The sequence below is a fragment of the Neopelma chrysocephalum genome, unplaced genomic scaffold (genome assembly GCF_003984885.1).
Source record: "Neopelma chrysocephalum unplaced genomic scaffold, ASM398488v2 Primary Assembly neopelma1_59, whole genome shotgun sequence".
Taxonomy (NCBI): domain Eukaryota; kingdom Metazoa; phylum Chordata; class Aves; order Passeriformes; family Pipridae; genus Neopelma; species Neopelma chrysocephalum.
In genome coordinates, this window is record NW_020897714.1 from 21,732,904 (window position 1) to 21,751,395 (window position 18,492).

The 18,492-nt window shown below is 41.5% G+C and overlaps 1 protein-coding gene across 1 annotated transcript in view; it reads left to right on the top strand.

Moving 5' to 3' along the window:
- NUAK1 (NUAK family kinase 1) overlaps nt 1–18,492 on the top strand; it is a 48,218-nt gene that overhangs the window by 21,780 nt on the left and 7,946 nt on the right. Inside the window, exons 2-4 of the mRNA XM_027680425.1 lie at nt 1,792–1,912; nt 12,395–12,546; nt 13,843–13,908. Coding sequence (XP_027536226.1) covers nt 1,792–1,912; nt 12,395–12,546; nt 13,843–13,908 — 339 coding nt within the window. The remainder of the gene's footprint in view (nt 1–1,791; nt 1,913–12,394; nt 12,547–13,842; nt 13,909–18,492) is intronic.

Below are 18,492 nucleotides of genomic sequence, written 5' to 3' on the forward strand. Positions count from 1 at the left end.
AGTGCAAACGTGGGAAGGGGGAAAAAATCTAGTGTCATCTTTATAGTTGGTTGCCTTTTCCATCTCAAAAATTACTTGGAGATTATCTTGGGCACTCATTCAATTAAGATCTGTTGTATTACCTTTTCTAGAATTATGTGCCATGTAAATAAGACCGTAGTTATATTGTTACTGTTAAAATCTTTATCCCAAATATTTGGGTCAAGAGGAAGAAGAGAATTGTTTTGGTTTTAATTTGCAAATCGATTTGTCCCTTGACTTCTTCTTTTTGTACTGCTGTCCCAAAGCAGGGAAGCACATGAGCATGAGCTTAATTTTAAGCACGTGCTGCAATCTTTGGGAATTCAAGGGGATGGGGCATGTGCGTAATGCTTTTTTGAACAATGTTGCTTTTCGGAGTTGAAGTCTTTTTAGGAAACCTGATCCTTTAAACTGGCTCCTTTTTGAGTACATTTCAGTCTTATAATATTTTAAGTTTTCCCCTTGTTTCTTCAATATCCTGGATGCTACATCATATAATGAGAACAATACTGGTCACGCCACTTGCAATTATTGAAGTAGGCAGTGAAAGTTTTTTTTCTGGAGGAACTGGGAAAATCACATAAATCACAGATTTACAAATGTTTTCCCAGGAGAAGTCCACAGTAGTTGGCTGCAAAGAATGACACAATTTTGGTTTACCCATAAAAGGGTGGTCATCTCAGCAGGTCAGTGATGTTTTTCAAAGACGTATTGTTGATTTTAAGCTAGCTGGTAATTTATTCCTTGAACTCTGGCTTACAAAAATAAAGCAGGGTAAATAGTGAGTATAATAAAGGCCATGCTACCATTCAGTATGCACAATGCCCTCACCTTCCCTCTCCCACAAGCTTCTCTGTATTGTTGGCTTCTGCATTTCTCATAGGGCATGAGATGACCTCCGTGATTACTTATGGTGGTGTTCAGATAAGCCCTTTTTTCACAGGCAGCACACATACACACACTCACAAGGACTGTTATAATTTGAATTTATATTGCAAGTTCAGCTATCACTTCCTCTGTTCCCACCCTGCCTTTTGGAAAGATACCGAGTCACACGATATGCTTGTAAAAAAGGTTGCTGATTGAGGAAGGATGCAGGAAGGATATGGTTTTGCAGTGATTTCATAAGTGCTGATCTGAAAGTCTTGGGTTTATATGAGGACGAGTTTAGATGTAAATTTCAAAGATTTATTTCTTCTGATTTTTGAATAAGTCATAATTCCTGAACAGTTTGCCTGCTTTTAGAGAACTATGGACTAACCTGTGTTAATGGGATCCTCTATGTATTAACATGGACAAATATCAATACGTAATCAGCACCCTGGATTCCCTCCCTTTGTTTCTTCAGAGATCTCAACCTTGTTTCTGAGAAATTGTCTCCAAAGCTTCTGCATGAAATTTTCAGATGCAGTCATGTCTTAGCAAATGTACTGCTCATCGAAATCTCTTGGGAGTTTTACCATTTGCCTCAGAAGGAGAGTACTTAGGCTGGCACAGAGATCCTTCCAAGAAGTGTTGTGTTCCCCCTCAGTGAAGTCTTAAGACCTGAAGACTCCAAAACTTCATGTCACCCATTACTGTAATGACAGTGTATTTATTGCCATAAAATGAGGGAGCTGGGGCATGGAGGTTTGTATTTGAAAACTTTGTTTTGGTCATTCCACATTCTACCAACATCTAACATCTGTATTTTATTTTTTGAACTCTTCTTAATGGATTAGATGCATCTGTTCAGTTCTAAGAATAATGCTTGATTTCCTGAATTTATAGGTTGCAATAAAATCCATTCGTAAGGACAAAATTAAGGATGAACAAGATATGGTTCACATCAGACGGGAGATTGAGATCATGTCATCCCTCAGCCACCCTCATATCATCACCATATATGAAGGTTAGTGAATGTCATTTTCCTCCCTGACTGCTCTGTTACGTTCTTGCAGACCTGATGTTCATGTTTCTTGAGACGGTGCACCAAACAAACCCCTACTCCTAGTGTAACCCATCCCTTACCAACAAGACTGCTTTGAGCACTACCTTCCCTCTGAGCTACCAGTGTTTCACAGGTGCATAACCCTTTGCTTGGAAGAGCTTCTTTCTGTGTGAGTTAAGCACTGCGTCCATGGCAGGTGGGAAATTGTGGCATGTATCACCTCATCTCCTTGCTCTCATTGGACAGTTCAGTTTCATTTCATCCCCACTCTTGAACCAGCCTGATGTCTGTTTCTGTTCCCAGCCCCTAAACCAGTCCTTGTGTGCTTTATTTTCCCTGGACTGCACAAGGCTGATCTTATCTGCTCTAGGACTTTGGTCCTCCCTTACTTGCCAGTTGTCGTTGCTGCTTTTCCCCCTGAATCCCAGTATCCATTTCCTATCCACCTTCTCACACTTTCCTGTCAGTCTGGTTGCTGGCTCATCATTCCTGTTTCCTTATCCTGTCTTCCCCCTCTAACTTCTTTCTTCCTGGGACACAGCTGGGAAGCTTGCTAATTCCTGCCTCCCGGAGCTGCTCCCTAGTCTTACAGCAAAGAACAGGAAGCCAGGGGCATTCCTCCCTGATTTGCCAGTTTGTTTGTTTATATATTCATACAGTGTCACTCTGTAGTAAAATCTCCTCCTCCTTCCTTCCTTTCTTCCTCAAGTAACATCCCAGCACTAGCTGAGAGATTCGGGCTGGGTATGTGCTAAAAGACACTGGCCCAAAGGTCTGTTGCTGCCAGGAGGGTGGCTGCATGGTGGACCCAGGTCGTAGATTCCAGAGGTTCAGAGGGACGTGGGTTGGGCAGCCAGGGAATCACATCTTCTCCTGTGTGCAGAGCAGGCAGCTTGAATTTAGCCCTATGTATTTACACAGACGTGAGGTAAATGCACAAGGTGATGATATGTGTATGGCAGCTCTGCTCTGAGATTTGAGACAACTGATTAAAACAAGGGCTGTCTTGGCGTACTGTTACAGTATCGCATATTGAGTTATTCAAAAGCATGTTCTGGTACTTGAAAAGAGATGAGTATCTGTCTTTTTATTGAATAAACTCATAAAAGGATCCGGGAACAGAAAAGGGGAGGGATGCTGTGTCAGCATGTGGGTTGCAAATGGAACAAAAGTTACTTCAAATGTGGACGGGAACTTGGAAAGAAAAAAGATTAAGCATGCTGTGGTCCTTTGACCAATTGCCCTTCTCATCCTTACTTTAAATAGTTTTTACTGAGTTAAAACATTTGTAAAAGTTAAAAAGATTACAGCATTTTTAGGAAGCAGACAATAAAGTCCTGTGAGAGCAAAACTTCCTCCTCTGACCCTGCAGGAGGGAGGAGCAGTGCTTCTGCAGCAGACCCAATCAAACTCCACGATAGAGAGTTCATCTTGTCTGCAGGAGGATGAGCACCTATGTCAGGTGATGGTTTATTTTCCAAGCAGTCAGTCAGTATTTGGTCTTTAGCAGCTAATGCTGTAACGTAGATGTGGTAGCACTGGGAAGATGCGTGGTTGTGCAACTGAACCCACAGGAGCAGTCACATACTGCCCAGAGGTAAGGATGTGAGCTCAGGGATCCTTATATATGTGCTTCATTATAAGCTCAAGGATACTTGTAGTGAAGTTAAGGGACTACATCTAGGACTGAAGTATTTGTAGCCTCTTAAAGTTGGATTTTAAACACATGGCTATTCCTCTTGAGTGATGCATAAAGAGTGAGAATATTGCTATCCCCTGACACAAAATAATGAAGTCAATAAATCCTGAGAGATGGGCTTAATCTCGCCGAATTTAAGTGATCCATCATTTATGCAGTTGGTGTATGCTACAAGTCTGAAGAGTCCCTCTCTAGTCAAGAGGGATCAGCGTCTTCACAGATGCTGGCTTCCTCCTGGGAGATGTTTTTTCAGATAGGTGGGATAAATGACATATTGGAGGCTCCTGTTGGTTATAGATGGAGTCTAGCTGACTAACTTAGATCAGATGCTTAACTTTTAAATTGAAGCCACCCCAGAGATATTTTTCTCCTCTCTCACAAATTGTTGCTGTAGGTTTTCAGACTGCCACTACACGTCTGACAGCGCTTTCAGTAGGTGCACAGATACACCTACCACGGACAATGCTGTATCTTCCTGTAATATCTTTGGAAGTTCTTTGTATTGCATTTACAAACGTGTTTTCTTTAAGTAGCATCCCTGTTTAGGTATCCTTTTGACCTTCCTGCTTAGAAGCAATTAACCTCTGAATTTGTCAACTTGATGTAAACACAAGCTTATCTTTTTTTTTTTTTTGATACCAAGCTAATTCAGATATGCGGAAACAAAGCTTTCCAGTTTAGAGATCTTTTTGGTAATCTAACCAAAAGACATGTACCTTCCCTCTTACTGTGAGGGCAGATGTACAGTTGTGACTCCAAAGAAATTCCATTCTCTCAGCAGGACTGTAATTGGCAATCTGTCGAGTATGGCTGTGAGGGAAGTGCTCTTTCAAGTGACTTTAAACTCCTTGAAAGGGAGTGGATAAATGAAGTTGGCTTTGCTGGCAGTCTTCTGATTTCAGCATATAAATTTTAATTTATAGAATAATGCCTCTGTCCATTCATCTGTCTGTCTCTCCCCTGCCCCCCCCCTTCTCCTGCCGTATTTCTTTCTTGCCTTGAAAACTCCAGGATTTTATAATAAAGCCTTTAAGAGCTAACATATTTTTCCAGGGGTAGCCTGAGTGCAAAATCTATCTCATCTGGCAGTACTTTATAAAAGTTAAACCAGGGAAAGAACATCAGGCCCAATTCTGCAAACATTTAAACACATGTTAGGCCAATCATGAGGGTGAAGTTACGCTTGCTACATTCAGGAGTGAGCTCTTGAGTCCTTGTAGTGTGAACTACAGTTGTCTGCATGATTGTTTCTGTGCTGAAAAAGTTGTCCTTGGTCAGCATAAGCATACAGAGAAGTCTTGGCCATTTGCTATATGCACTTAAAAATGAACAGCCTATTAGCTAACATGATTGTAGAAATAGTTTAACGAAGATATTCCCTGAAGAATGAATAAATATTAGGGCCACATTTTGGTGCCAAGGGAACACGATGGCACTAGCGTAAACGAGTAACTAAAGAAAAGCACGTGCTGAAGTGCTTCGCCGGGTTGGGGCCAGAATGCTTATAATGGTGCTGGACCCTTTGCATCCACAAGGCACAAAATATGGATTTCCCGAGTAAGATGTACTTCTTACTTTTTTTATGTTTAGGTTGCATTTTTGGTTCTCTTAAGAAAAAGCACAGAGATTCTCTGTCATGTGTCTGCCAGTCCACAATGACTTTAGCTAGGTTGCATGCTTTGGTTAATCACGAAGCTGGTTCAGCTCTTCTATACTTTCAAATCCCAAAGGCAATGGAAGAAGATCTGACAGTGTGTAATGGCAGTGGCAAAATATTCCAGGATACTCATCTTACTTGCCAAATACTTGTTCAATCTCGCATTTTGTGCCAGATTTCTTGCAAGAAAAAATAAACACACACTTGGTATTTCAGACACGCATAGGCCTATCTTCAGTGTGGGGCTCCTTGAGTTGTGTCAGTCAAGTCACCATGTCGTCAGCAAAAACATCTGCATTGCCAAAAATCTACCTGGGTGGCAGCTGGCAAGGTGTGTGACATGAACCATTGCTGAGGAGCTGCATCCCCTGCAGCAGCACCGGTTCAGTCCAGTGTCCCCCACCGTCGGCTGCAACACGCACCTCTGGAGGGACAGGCAGCCAGGGACTGGAGTGGCAGCTCACGCCATTGCTGAGTTTGTGCAGGGGCAGAACAGTTACGTGTCTCAGGCTGACAGTTCTGGGGAGAAAATACCAGCCTCTGTCCCAGCCTTGCTATCTCCTGGCTTTCAGACATAATCAAAACAAACTTTGGTGGCTAATGACCCCACCCCTTCTGTGTGCAAAACACCTGAAAAAATCAAAAGTCCCTTAAAACATCACATGGATGACTGGGCTGTAATCCAGAAGGATGGAAGGTGGAAAGCTGAAGTGATTCTATTTTTTTTTATTTGGCCAAGAGAAAGTACTTCAGCAGTGATACTATTTAACCACATTTCTAATTGATTTCCTCTAATTATGTAGGCTTTTGACCTTCGAGTGCTTTATTCCCTTTGTTTTCAGTTGATAACATCCAAGAACATAAAGTAATATTTCAAGTGTCTGGCGATAGTAATGAAACAAGAATAAATAAACTTAACTCTTTAGTTACCATACTTCAGCTTTATGAATTTCCTGTCATTCAGGGTGATTGCCTAAACTGCACTTTGTCAGACATGACATAAACTCAAATGTGGGAGATCACTGACAGGTCCAATTCAGATGTCAAAATGATTGCAAGCAGTGATGAAATTTATTTCTATATTCCCATTTACACAATCCTCCCACTGCAATGTAAATACTTGCTTGTCTGAAGTTCCTTGGCACTTTTAACCATAATTTAAAAAAAGGGGAATTAGCTCTTGTGTTCTTTGCTGAAACAAAAGACAATTAGTGTAACATGTTATTGTGGCCAAATTAGCAACTGTCACTTTTCCTTCCTTTTTAAAGAGTAAACCGTCACAGTCTGCATATCCTCAGTCTCGCTCTCTAAGAAACTACTTCACCAAGGATAATGGTTCTCATTCTGATTTAATCTCACTGGGGAGTAAATTATAGCATGCTGTCTGATTTTAAAAGATTATTGCAGGATCTTAACTACATTCCTTTAATTTAAAAAGAGGTGCAATTTGGCTGAATAAGGCCATAATTCAAGAAAACGATTTAATACAAGCTTAGCAGTAAAACATCTACTATACATCTTGCTATCTTCAATTATAATTAAGCATATGTGTAAATTTATGTGTATGCATACAAGTGGTTTTCTCATTGGACCTTGGATATTTTCATGACTGCTGTATGCTCTATTAAAAACAGTAATAAAATACTACTACTACAAAAAGAAAAAAAAGCATAATAAAAAGTCTGCCAAGGGGCTCTAAAGCTTTCAAAGCAGTCAAGAACACGGAAGTTGCATCAGGCTGAATTTCTAAGGTAAAAGACAGTTTTCAGTACTCACATGTCTTTTTGAAGAATAATTCAAGCCTTATTACACAAGGGAGGTAATTGGGTCATATATGACTTTTCTGAATGAAAAGGTTATTCTAGTCTGCATCTCCAAAATTAAAAACAAACTCACTTGTTCTTTTGATTTGGCTGACCTTTAATAAAAGAGCATTTTGTAGCAGTGGAAAGGTACTTCTGTCTGCGGCTGTTAGGAGAGTAATAAAAATACCGCTGAATGGAAAGACACCAGATGGAAGGAATGTCAACATACTGGAACTAATTTAGGAGATTGCTCTGATAGAGAGCAAAGGCATGAGGAGAATTCAAATGGTTCCAGTGCAAAGAGATTGGCTGCCTCTCTTAAACTAACAAACTAAAATCCTTACCCCAGGGTTACATGTAAACCAAATGGAATCAGCCCACGAGGAGGTAGTCCATTAAGGGGGGGGTAAAATGCACCCCCCGTTGTCGGCACTCGCTCTGACTTAAGTATCCTATAAGCTTGAAGGAAGGGCAAAAGCCTTCAGCTTTGTTTTGCTTTTTAAATTTGGTAGTAAATCAAAAATGAACTGTCCTAATAGAGAGGTGTACAATGTACCGTTGAATCTTTCTGACTGATGTTTGTAAAACCATGCTCATGCGGGCTTTCAACAATTTTAGGGTGAAGCACATCTTAGCATTTAAGAAGGATAGTGAGTATGTCCCATGAATTTAAGAGGAGGTGACTTCAGTGTGGCTAAAGGGAAGAATTTGGCAGTAGGGTTGAAAAGAAGAGTGCTGATGAGCAAGAGATCCCAACACAGCCAGCGCTATTCGTAAAATGGGAAGCTGTAGATAGAAGCTGAGTTCATAATTTCACAGCCTCTAAATATAAATAAGTGGAGACATTATATCCAAGAATTATTGCTGTAGTAGAACAACCTGTGAAAGAGACAGATTGTTGATGTTACAGGATGTACTTTGTCTCAGATATGTCTTTGATAGTGAAGTTCTTTCCCAGTTTCACATTTATATTCTTCAATGAGCTCTGAAGCCAGCAGATTTGGCTTCAATTATCAGCCTAGAAGTGTAGAACTTTTTTTCTGTCATTTTAAAAAAAGAAATAAACAAACAAACACATTAGAGAAGTTGTAAGAAACCTTTCTTTGACCACTGCATGTTAAGCACCCTTTGCTGCTTGGCTTGCCAAGGCTCTTGGGGTGAACAGACTAAGCCCAAGCAAGCTTGTATCCCAATGGAAAATTCTGTTTCTTCACATTGCTGTGACCAATTTCCTAGTACATTAACACAGTGCTCTGCTCATCTCCTGGGGATACAATCACGTTCCTAACACCTTGTGGTACGTGCCGTTCCTGGTTCCTGATGTGCTCTCACAGTGCTATCCCTGCTTCCTCCCCTGTGGCCACGTGGAAGTGTAGGCATCTCAGAAGTCAATTCTTCAACTGGCAGGCTGTGTCTGCAGAGGAATACTAACAATTTGCAACCACTACCCTACACCACTTGACCACTATGGCTGAGGTAGTGCAGCAGCCCTCCCACCACATTGAGGCCTCGCTGCAGCTCTCTCAGTATAACTCAGCTTGCAGAGTGGTGACAATAAACACAGTGGCTCAGAAATAAATGACACACAGCAAACATTTCTCCTGCTGCTGTCTCCTCTAATATGTGCTGCTCATGCCTCGTATCTAAGCAACCCCTATCTCTTGATTTTTGATTGACAGGCCATCTCTTCTGCTATCCATGTCTGGGTGTTGATAATGACAGCTCTTACTGACAGTTTTCCACTTATTTTGCCAGCTGTTTGCGGAGTATCGATTGTTTGAAAGAAGCTGGAGCAGCCCCACCTTATTTATATATAACCTCCCTCCTTCCCTTGACCTTGCTCAACACAGCCTTGTACAACACAGCTATCCCAGCAGTAACACGCTGTAGGATGTTCTTGGGGTGGAGCATCCTGCCAAAGCCACGTTTCTCCGTTGGCAGTAGGCGCAGCCAGGATTCAGACACACTTCTGGGTGGGGGTGAGATTTGGAATGAATATGCAATAGGATGGCAGGTAATAAATCATCTGCAACAAAAACAAAGAGTGAACCATGCAGTCCCAGAACCTATGTGGAGGCAATACGTCTGTCATCAGCCCGCAGGTTACAACCCAGGTGCTATCAGGGCGGGATATTTATTACCTCATTATTATTTGCAGTAAGTCAATCCAGCCTTTAATTAATGCCCTCTTCCCCCAGCCATTGGCCACAAGGCTTTCTTGAGCATATATTTGTAAAAGTACATGCTGTGCTCAGAAGGGAGATTCAGAAGTGCCTGTGTGAAATTTGCCTGACATCCTAAATAATACTGTGGAAGTTCTTGGCTGATGGTCTGAGACTTGCCAGAATACCACTCTGTCACATCCCTGATAGTTTTGACCACCGAGTTCCTCTTTAAGATTATGTGTGTGTATAGACATAAATTCCACTGCCTTTCAACTTCCTCTTCCTTCAGTGGCAGCTCTCATTTTAGATTTTTTTGTCTGCTGTTCATTTCACTCTCTGCAGGAAAGTAGCTGTGTGCCCTATCATGAGATTCAGCTGGTATGATGGAGATGCTCTGAACTGAAATGAAGCAGTTGTGAAAAAATACCTCCCTATTCATCTCTGCCGCTTGGCAGAGAAATTAATTGCTGTTTAATTCTGTAATCATTCAGCTATGATGATGGTGAGGAGGCCTCTGTAATGTCATTTAAGTTCAAGGATAGTTTCCCTCTCACAGTGCTCCCTCATAAAGGAGAATGTGCCAATTTGTCCCAAGTGTGCTGGTAAACTGAAAGTGGAATATGAGTTACTGAGATAATTCTATTCTCATTTATTCTAGTGTGGCTCTGTGACAAAAATTTGAAATTTGGAACAATGATTTATGCTTTCCTAAATTCAATTTGAAGGTATTATCTCAGTTTCCTAGAGGGCATAAGAGAAAATTTGAAATGGAAAATGCCTTTAAATGCACATTCCTCCAAATGAAGTGCTTTCCACCTCATTTCTCTAGAAATGTTGGAAAATATATCTGGATCAGGACTTGTATTAATATGGCAAATTTGAGTCCAAAAAAATTAGATTTTGGAATTTAAAACTTCAGAACATCAAGGATGATTTGAGAAAGCTCTTGTGACTGAGTGATGAAGGCAAAATTTAAACGAAAACAGGCCGTAAGAATGCTCCATCATGGCAGGGCTGTAACTGCTGTTACTGTCATCAGCAGCACTGAACACCTGGTAGGGCATCAACAGCTGGGGGAGTGGGGTGGGAAGAGCCCATAGCTGAGAGTGGTCCTCGGTTGGAACTGCTTGGGATGTGCACTCCCATGAGAGTGCACTGAGATCAATAGTGCCATGTGGCAACTTTGCCTGTATGTGAATACAATAAACCCTAACTCATGGAATCAGCTGGGTTTTTGGGGGGAGTGCGGATTTTTTGTTGTTGTGTTGTTTGTTTGTTTTAAAGCAGATCTCTTAAATTAGAGCATTTTTAGTGATTTGTCTCAGCTTACTGAAACCATTTCTTTTTGCCTTCTTAAACAAGCGTATACCTAACAAGCCTTTCCAAGCTCAGAAAAACAAATGTGTGCATTACCCTTTATTGATAACACACCACAGCACTTCCCTATATGACACGGGGCACGTTCAGTTTTTCCCAGACAATATCAGTCTGTCATTCTTGGAAAGGATACTGTATGTATAATCCATCCAGAGATGGCTTGTCCAGTTTCCGAAGTTTATTGCTAATGAGGATGCACATAGGATGTAATCACTTGCAGGAGCCTCTGCTTCGGGGTACAGTGAGGCCAGCAGACAAGTAAGCAGCCAATTTTATCTGGCTGTTTGCTCTCCCTTTTATCAGAGCTGCTTGGCTGGGGTTCAAGGGTGTTAGAGGGAACTGCAAAGGCTTTGGCTTGTAGATTTGAGTGACAAGGTGTGAGAGGACATGAGACAAAGCCTAAGAGAAGCAAGAATCTGTGTGTTGAGAGAGGCAGCTTCACATTTCACTGCAAAAGCTGAAGGTTGATTTTTTTTTTTTTTAAAATCACTAAGGACTACTGGCTGAGCTTTACTGAAGAGATATAGGGAGGCATCATTCCAGTAGGGCTGGTCAAAACTAGCATCCATTTGTAATAAACCCTTTAACCTCATTAATTTGTAAGTGCCTTGCTGCTAGTGTGACCTAGCCTAAGCAGGCTGCTGCCACAGATAAAAAGAAAAGGAAAATTACCATGTTTTCATCTAGCAGTGGTTATTTATGGCAGGTGCAGGAAGTTTCCAGTGGGTTGCAGTGGATTTTTGGTGACAGAAGGGAATGCCAGGGCATTATGGCAATTCCAAACTAACAGCCTGTTTTACTAGATTAAGTATTAGTTATCTGCCACTCACAGTGAAGTCCTTGACAGCATGTGACACAGAGTACTCTTAGCCCCAAAGAAGACTCAGGTCATGATGTGTATTAGACGAATTTTCCTTTCACTGCTTACGTCAGAGTTGTGCACTGCTGCCGGCTCTGCGCGAGTGACAGAGGATTACAGCGTGCCATCTAAGGCGTGCAGTGGCACATGAAGTGGTGGCAGGAGATAAGTAAGCTTGAGGATGAGTTGGGTGTATGAGGTGGGGTACAGAGCCATACTGACAAGAGCTGTACAGCTCTGGTGATGTTGCAGCCACAGCTAGCTCAAGCGTCCATGCCCACCGTGTTGGTTCGCAGCCTTGGGATGGAAGAGGACACGTGTATGAGTTCACTTGTTGGATTTTGATGGTAGGTGAAAGCTAGCCAACAGCTATTGTAAGCCAAATGGCAATCCTGTATCAAACATTCATTGAAGACAAGAATTTATTATGCCTTCTATTAACCCTTTCTAAATGATGTGAGGGCTCCAGTTTGCTCCTGTTCTATGGCTTCAAGAGGTCTACTGGTAAGAGGAGGTCCCTGTTGGAGCAGGAGCTAGTATTCAGGTGTCACTGGCACAAGTATCCCCCTACCTCACTAGGATCAAGTTGACTTTGCCACCCTGTGACCCCATATTGTTGAGGCAAAGAGCTTCCTTCATGTAGCCATATGAAAGTGAAGACAGCCTCAACTTCCGTCTTTTGGTCTGAGATGTTGTAAACTTCCTCTGGTAGAAAGTAGCTTTGGAACTTGCTTTTTGCAGTGGGATAGGTATGTATTTCCAGGCTTCAGTGGTGATGTAGGATGTGATCAGACATCCCGAGTCTTCTTCACTCTTTAAAGTGTCAGTTTTCAAATGTTGGATCAACTGTGGTGTTTTTTCTTTTCTTTTATTCTGTGCAGTGTTTGAAAATAAAGATAAGATTGTGATCATCATGGAGTACGCAAGTAAAGGAGAGTTGTATGATTACATCAGTGAGAGACGGCGATTAAGTGAAAGAGAGACAAGACACTTCTTTCGACAAATAGTCTCTGCTGTACATTACTGCCACAAGGTGAGCAAAGGATTTAATATTAAAAAATGCTATTTGAAGGCTGATTACTGACATATTTCAAAGCATGTCTGAGGCAACAGCATTCATTATTAAGTATCAGAGCATGTGATTTTATTAGTACAGCAGGAGATCTTCATTAAAAGTGCAACACTGAACTAGTGCCTGTTTTTAAAGACTAATGATGTTTTCCTGTGTTATGGCAGATACCAGCCACTTCCTTACTTTAGCCCTACATTGCATTTTTCCTTTGAAATAGTTCTCCTGACATTAAAAACCAAAAATTCCAGCATAAACTAGAGAAGGCATCCCATATAACTTCTACAGCATTTGTATTAATGCATTCAAACAAATGATAGTTTGCAATTTGAATATACTAGTGAACAACTTTAGAATAGAAGATACAATATATGAAAGAAAAAGCCAAGAGAAAGGTATGAGGTTCACGTATGAGCTTTAGCATTTACTCATTCTGGATAGGTAAAAGTAATTTTTTCAAATGTAGTGGGAGATGATGTAGAAAGATACCATTTGCAAATGACCTTATCCATCATGGTACCCACTTGGAATGACAATTTAAGCAATTAAACCCAAGGTAGCTGACTGGCTGTCATCATGGACCTTCTAGCCCTGCTTATGAACCAACCTCATAGAGCCAAAACTTGTATGAAGCTAAATACAGTGAGCACCTAACATAATTTTTTATTTGAATTCTTTAACACTTAAATCTCTACTTGAATTCTGATAAACAGGGGAGTTTTTCAAAGTCCTCACTGCGCAGTGCTGAAAAGCTGCAGTGCCATTCCTGGTGCAGTTGATTTTGCCAAATTTCTTTAAAGAAGACTCTGATCTAAACCCAGCTTGTTCACTTCCATCTCTAACATTTACAGTCCTTCAGGATTATAACTCCTCCAGTCCACATGGCTGCACACTGGAAGAATGAGGGCTTTTGTAGGCACTAACGTCATTGACAGATATTTTTTTCTGGTGCCTGGGAAGAATATATTGCTTTCACACAGTGGGGGCAGGATCCAGGATGAAATTAAGTTCCGAAAAGACACCCCCTCGCCCTCCACCCCCCGCCCCCCCTGCTGTTTTAGAGTCTTTGTGGGAGGACAGATTCCAGTCATCCTTCCCATAACCACATACCAAGTGACTAATATAGAGCCTGTCACTAGTCACTGGGCCAGGAGTGTTATGACAGTGAAATCAGCCCTGAAAAGACCACCCTGCCAGCTCACCTTTAATTTTCCCAGTATTTTCTCATGTTTTCTTCCATTTTTTTCTTTCTTGTTTCAGAACGGTGTTGTCCACAGGGACCTAAAATTGGAAAACATCCTTCTTGATGACAATTTTAATATTAAGGTAGGATTCTTTTTCTCTGTTTCTCAGAATGGTTTTGCATGTTTTTTAACATTTTTATCCAAGGTATTAGAAGAGCTAGTGTTATGGCAACAGCTACTAAGCAACAGCATCTGGCAAGAGGCTCAGGAGTTTGGAGGTTGGGGAAGGAAGACACCATTGATTACCAGTAATACACACTAAATGAAGTTTTGCATACCTTGGGGGAGAAGGCCCTGTCTTGCCACGCAAGTGCCACAATTCCCAATGCAGCATCTATTTACTGGTAGAAAACACTGAGCGTTTCGTGCAGTCAGGTTTATTGTACAAATGATATTATTGCTGGCTGCTTCTGAGGGTAGGAAAAAACTGTTCTGGTCTACAGGGTTCAAGTGCCTCCTACAGAACACTACACAGAATGTTCTTTTGATCATGGCTGGAAAATAAGCAAATAGAGTTTCAAAATAAACCTAGTAAAGCACATGTGCTTCATTAGGAAATGGCCTTGGAACTTCAGACACAAACGTATACTTTGGATAGTGATGTCAGTGATGTCATTTCCATGTCATTTCTCCCCAGTGAAGGCATGGGAATAATTTTTTTCCCCATCTTTTTCTTTCATTTTTTTATAGCTGTATCATTAAGTTAAATAATACACAGATTTCATTTCCAGTGTAATTTTCCATATATATCCTATATATATTCCTATATAAAATAAGTGTAATTTCCAAGTGGCTGAACCTGTTTCACTTTCAACTTTGTTCCTCCCTGGGTAGCTGGATGTAAGGATGGCTGGTTGGGCTCATCTATGGGCAAACAAGCAGCGGGAGGAAAGCCAGAAGAGTTTCTGCTGATGCTTGAGCATCCTTGTTTAATTAAAAACATAATCAAGGAGCTACTTGCATAGCCAAATACCTAAATAGCCTGAGTCTTCCTTTTGTCTGCCCTGAAAGCCACGGGGCTGCATGCACTGCCTTCTGCGCTCCATGCTGGAGAGACTGTCTTCATTTTAAGCTGATGTGGAATGGAAATGGAAAGTAACATGTGGTAGCTGCCATCTGTGTAATGCTGATGACAGAAGCTAACTTGGATCAACTAGTGGATTAAAGGCACATAAATATGTGGTTTCCAAAAATAGGCTTTTACAGAAGGCCCATCCAATGCAATATTTGGATGTTTTGCTGTTAGCATCCAGTGTCAGAGCAAACCTCCCCAGTCCTGTTCCTACAGGGACACTGGCTGCAGCAGCCAGAGCTGTTCTCAGCAGCGCTGAAAATGAGAAGTAGCCTTTCTGGGACATTGTATACGAATCAGACTTCCGCAGGCAGGATGACCTTTCTTTCCACATTGCGCGCTAAACTATCTTCCCAGCTAATCAGAGAATTCTTGAGAGAAAAGAGGAATTTGAGGAATTCGCTAGCTGCCGTGGGCTGGATGTCTGCACTGTGGTCCTCATATGCAAAACCAATCACTTCCCCAAGCCTCTGGGGAGCTCAGCTTTGTTGGAAGGCTCCTCTCCCGCCTCTCTCTTCTTTATGGGAGTCTAATCCTCCTGTTGGTAGAACACAAGGACAGAGAAGGGACAGGTAGCTTTGTGTTCAATTCAGACCATGATCCAGAGGCTTCAAAACCACAGAGGCATTCCAGCTGCCGTAGTGAGTGGCACTGCTGTGGGAGAGGTTCATGTATCCGTACCTCCCCACATACCTTCCTATCATTTGGACCTTTTTTTGTTGAGGGTTTCCCTTTCCTGACTTGTGCTGTGTTTAAGCTGCTGTGTAGGTATTTTGCCTATTTCCAGTTACTTTCCTCAGGTACTTCTCTTCAGTCTTAAGGTCTCTGAGCAGGCATGGGCAAGTGGCTGCAAGCTTCCTTGCTGTCCCCTACTAACTGTATTTGCAAAGGATCTCATGAAACTGAAAAACAGACTGAACTTGTAGATATTTCATACATCTTACAATCAATAGCGTTTGAATTTTGATTGTTTCAGGAGGTGGCGTTTGGTGTGGTTTTCCTTTTTCTCCATGTTCTGGTTTTTTACACCTTGTGGCTAAAGTCAGCTCTGAATACTCAATGTTAAGCATACTGCCACTGTTTCCCTGATGCTGAAGCTTTGAATATGTTACTGTGGTTTCTATGTTACTTGCACAGAATTTTACTTCCCACATTTTTTTTGTTTCACTAAACAGTAACCGTTGCCAAGGAAACACATATGGAACTGTAAATTATTTATTAGGAGTAAATTTATCAGGTCCTCGTTCTGAGAATATTTATATGTGTTTTATTCAGGCAGAAAAAAAAATTGGGGTTTGGTATTGACTGATGGCTTCAAATACTCAGTGGAAGGCATTTTCTGGAAATGGAGTGATAGTCTTATGTGTACTTTCCTAGTATTTATATTTCATTCAGTGGATTACAAACAGATACAAAATTGGCAGTTTGATTTTAAAAAATAAGAAAATTAAAGGAATCCCTTTATTCTTGGGTACAATGTGCAATTAAATACATGATTTTGAAGAAGCCAGTGATCTATACGTTATGATTTCCAAAAACATGTCATAGTAATGTGAAGAAAAAATAAGATGTTGTAAAAATACATCCCTGTATAGCAGCTTAAGCAATACTTTTAAAACAGGAAATAAAGAGGACAAGTAATCCATTAGAAATTATTATCCGACCTGAAAGGGCCCCAAGCCATTTTACATAATACTAACTTGGAAAGCATTCTTAAGTTTTAGCTAATTAAGTGAAGGTCAAGGAGTGTATGGAGACATAATCAGCTTTTTTTATTTTTAAGAGTTACATGGTGAGTAAAAGTCTCTGGAAACAGTCATGTGTTAGAGTACAGCCATTAGGAAACACCAGTGTGTGGAAGCTGACAAAAAATTACACATTTTGAAGAGTTAGGTTTTTCAGGGACTTGGTGTATGTGGTACTATTTCCTGCAAACTATTATATAAAACCCCTAAATGCAGCAAGCGTAAGTGAATAAGAGGAGTTTTAAACAGTTGTGAGACTGAACACACATGCATATCTATGGCATACATGGAGTTCATCCAGCCAATTAATCCCACAGTACCTTGCCTTGCTCCCCAGATGCACACCCAACTATGTAGCAGAAACCCAGAGCGTGAGTGTTTCTCCTGGGATCTGGCCTGTCTGTGGAGGTCAACAGTGGGGCAGAGTCTTAGAGCTAAATCTTACTAAGACACTGCAGCCTCCCAGGCCAGAAGAGCATTATTTACTTTCTTACCTTGTTGTCATGGTGCCATGTTCTTTACAGAAATAACATGGCAAAGGGTTTCTGGAGCATGTATAAGCTCTGCCACATTCATGTGCCAGATGGTAACAACACCACCTTAAAATTTACTCCTTTCAGCTGCCTGCACTTGGTGACTTCCACCCTGCAGCTGTAGGCAGCTTGGAGCTACCCCCTCTGCTCACCCTGGGTTCCTGGGGTGGGTACAGCTGCTGCCCCTTCCATGCAGTGGCAGAGCAGCCTCTCACTGGCATTGTCATCCCATCAAGAGGATGTAATTGTTCATCATCCTAAAACAGCTGGAGGTGGACAGGGTCAGACAGGCAGGAGAGCTAAGGCAGCTCCAAAGCATTGAAAAAGCTGCCCTTTGTGGGAAGAGATTCATGATGGCTTTAAGCATTTGCCTTTGGTGGTCTTTAAAAAAGCCTTCTGGTGGTGCCTTCTCTTCATTAATTTTGAAAGGATGAAGCATGCTAGTTTTTGATTCATTGCAGCTATGGATTTACTAGAAGAAATAGCAGCGGGGCAAATACGTAGCTGCCTCCATTTGCCCATAGCTCCTGCAGTTTAGTCTGATAAGGACCATATGTCCCCAAGCACTGCAGTTCTCCCCAGTGCCTAAACCTCCAAAACTGCATGCAAGGAGGTGGAGAGCAACTGCTGTCTAGTGTGGCAGGTGGGGAGTTAATGCCTCGTGCTGGACTATCCAAATACTGTGTTCCTGCCCCATGCCATAGGCTGCCCCCAGGGACACCTCTGTCATGCAGCCTGGCTCGATGGAGGGGCCTCCTTGTTCACAGTAGAGCTGTGGCGGCTCCTGGGCTGGGAATTGCACCTAAAAGAGACGTCTAGCAGAGGTTGACGTAAACCATATGATCAACCCCAAAGTGATAGAAGGAGAGAAAAATGCAAGTATAGTAGTAACATAATCCTACTAACTGCACCTTCTCTTGGGCTGGTAAGGGGACACCAATCAGACTAACCACTAAAAACCCATGAGGGTTTCGTATATACAGAGTAAGTGTATGTAATTGGGATTTACCTTGCCGGAAGTCTCACCGACTGCACATACATTTCATGTGCTTTAAGAGACCTAATTATTTCTCTATCTGCAGTACAGAAAGACAGATTTTTAAGTGAGATAGAACTGACAATTTCCATGAGTGTGAACTTTGTGGAATTTATATTCCACACTTTAACAATAAATTACATCTGGTTTATCACAGCTAACAGTAAATATGAAACATACACTGCTGAAGTGAGGGGAATAAAACTCTACTTTCCGGCTCCTCCTAATTTAGGAAGTTTTTTTGACTTGATGCCTTAGTTCCATTTAAGTGCCAAGAACA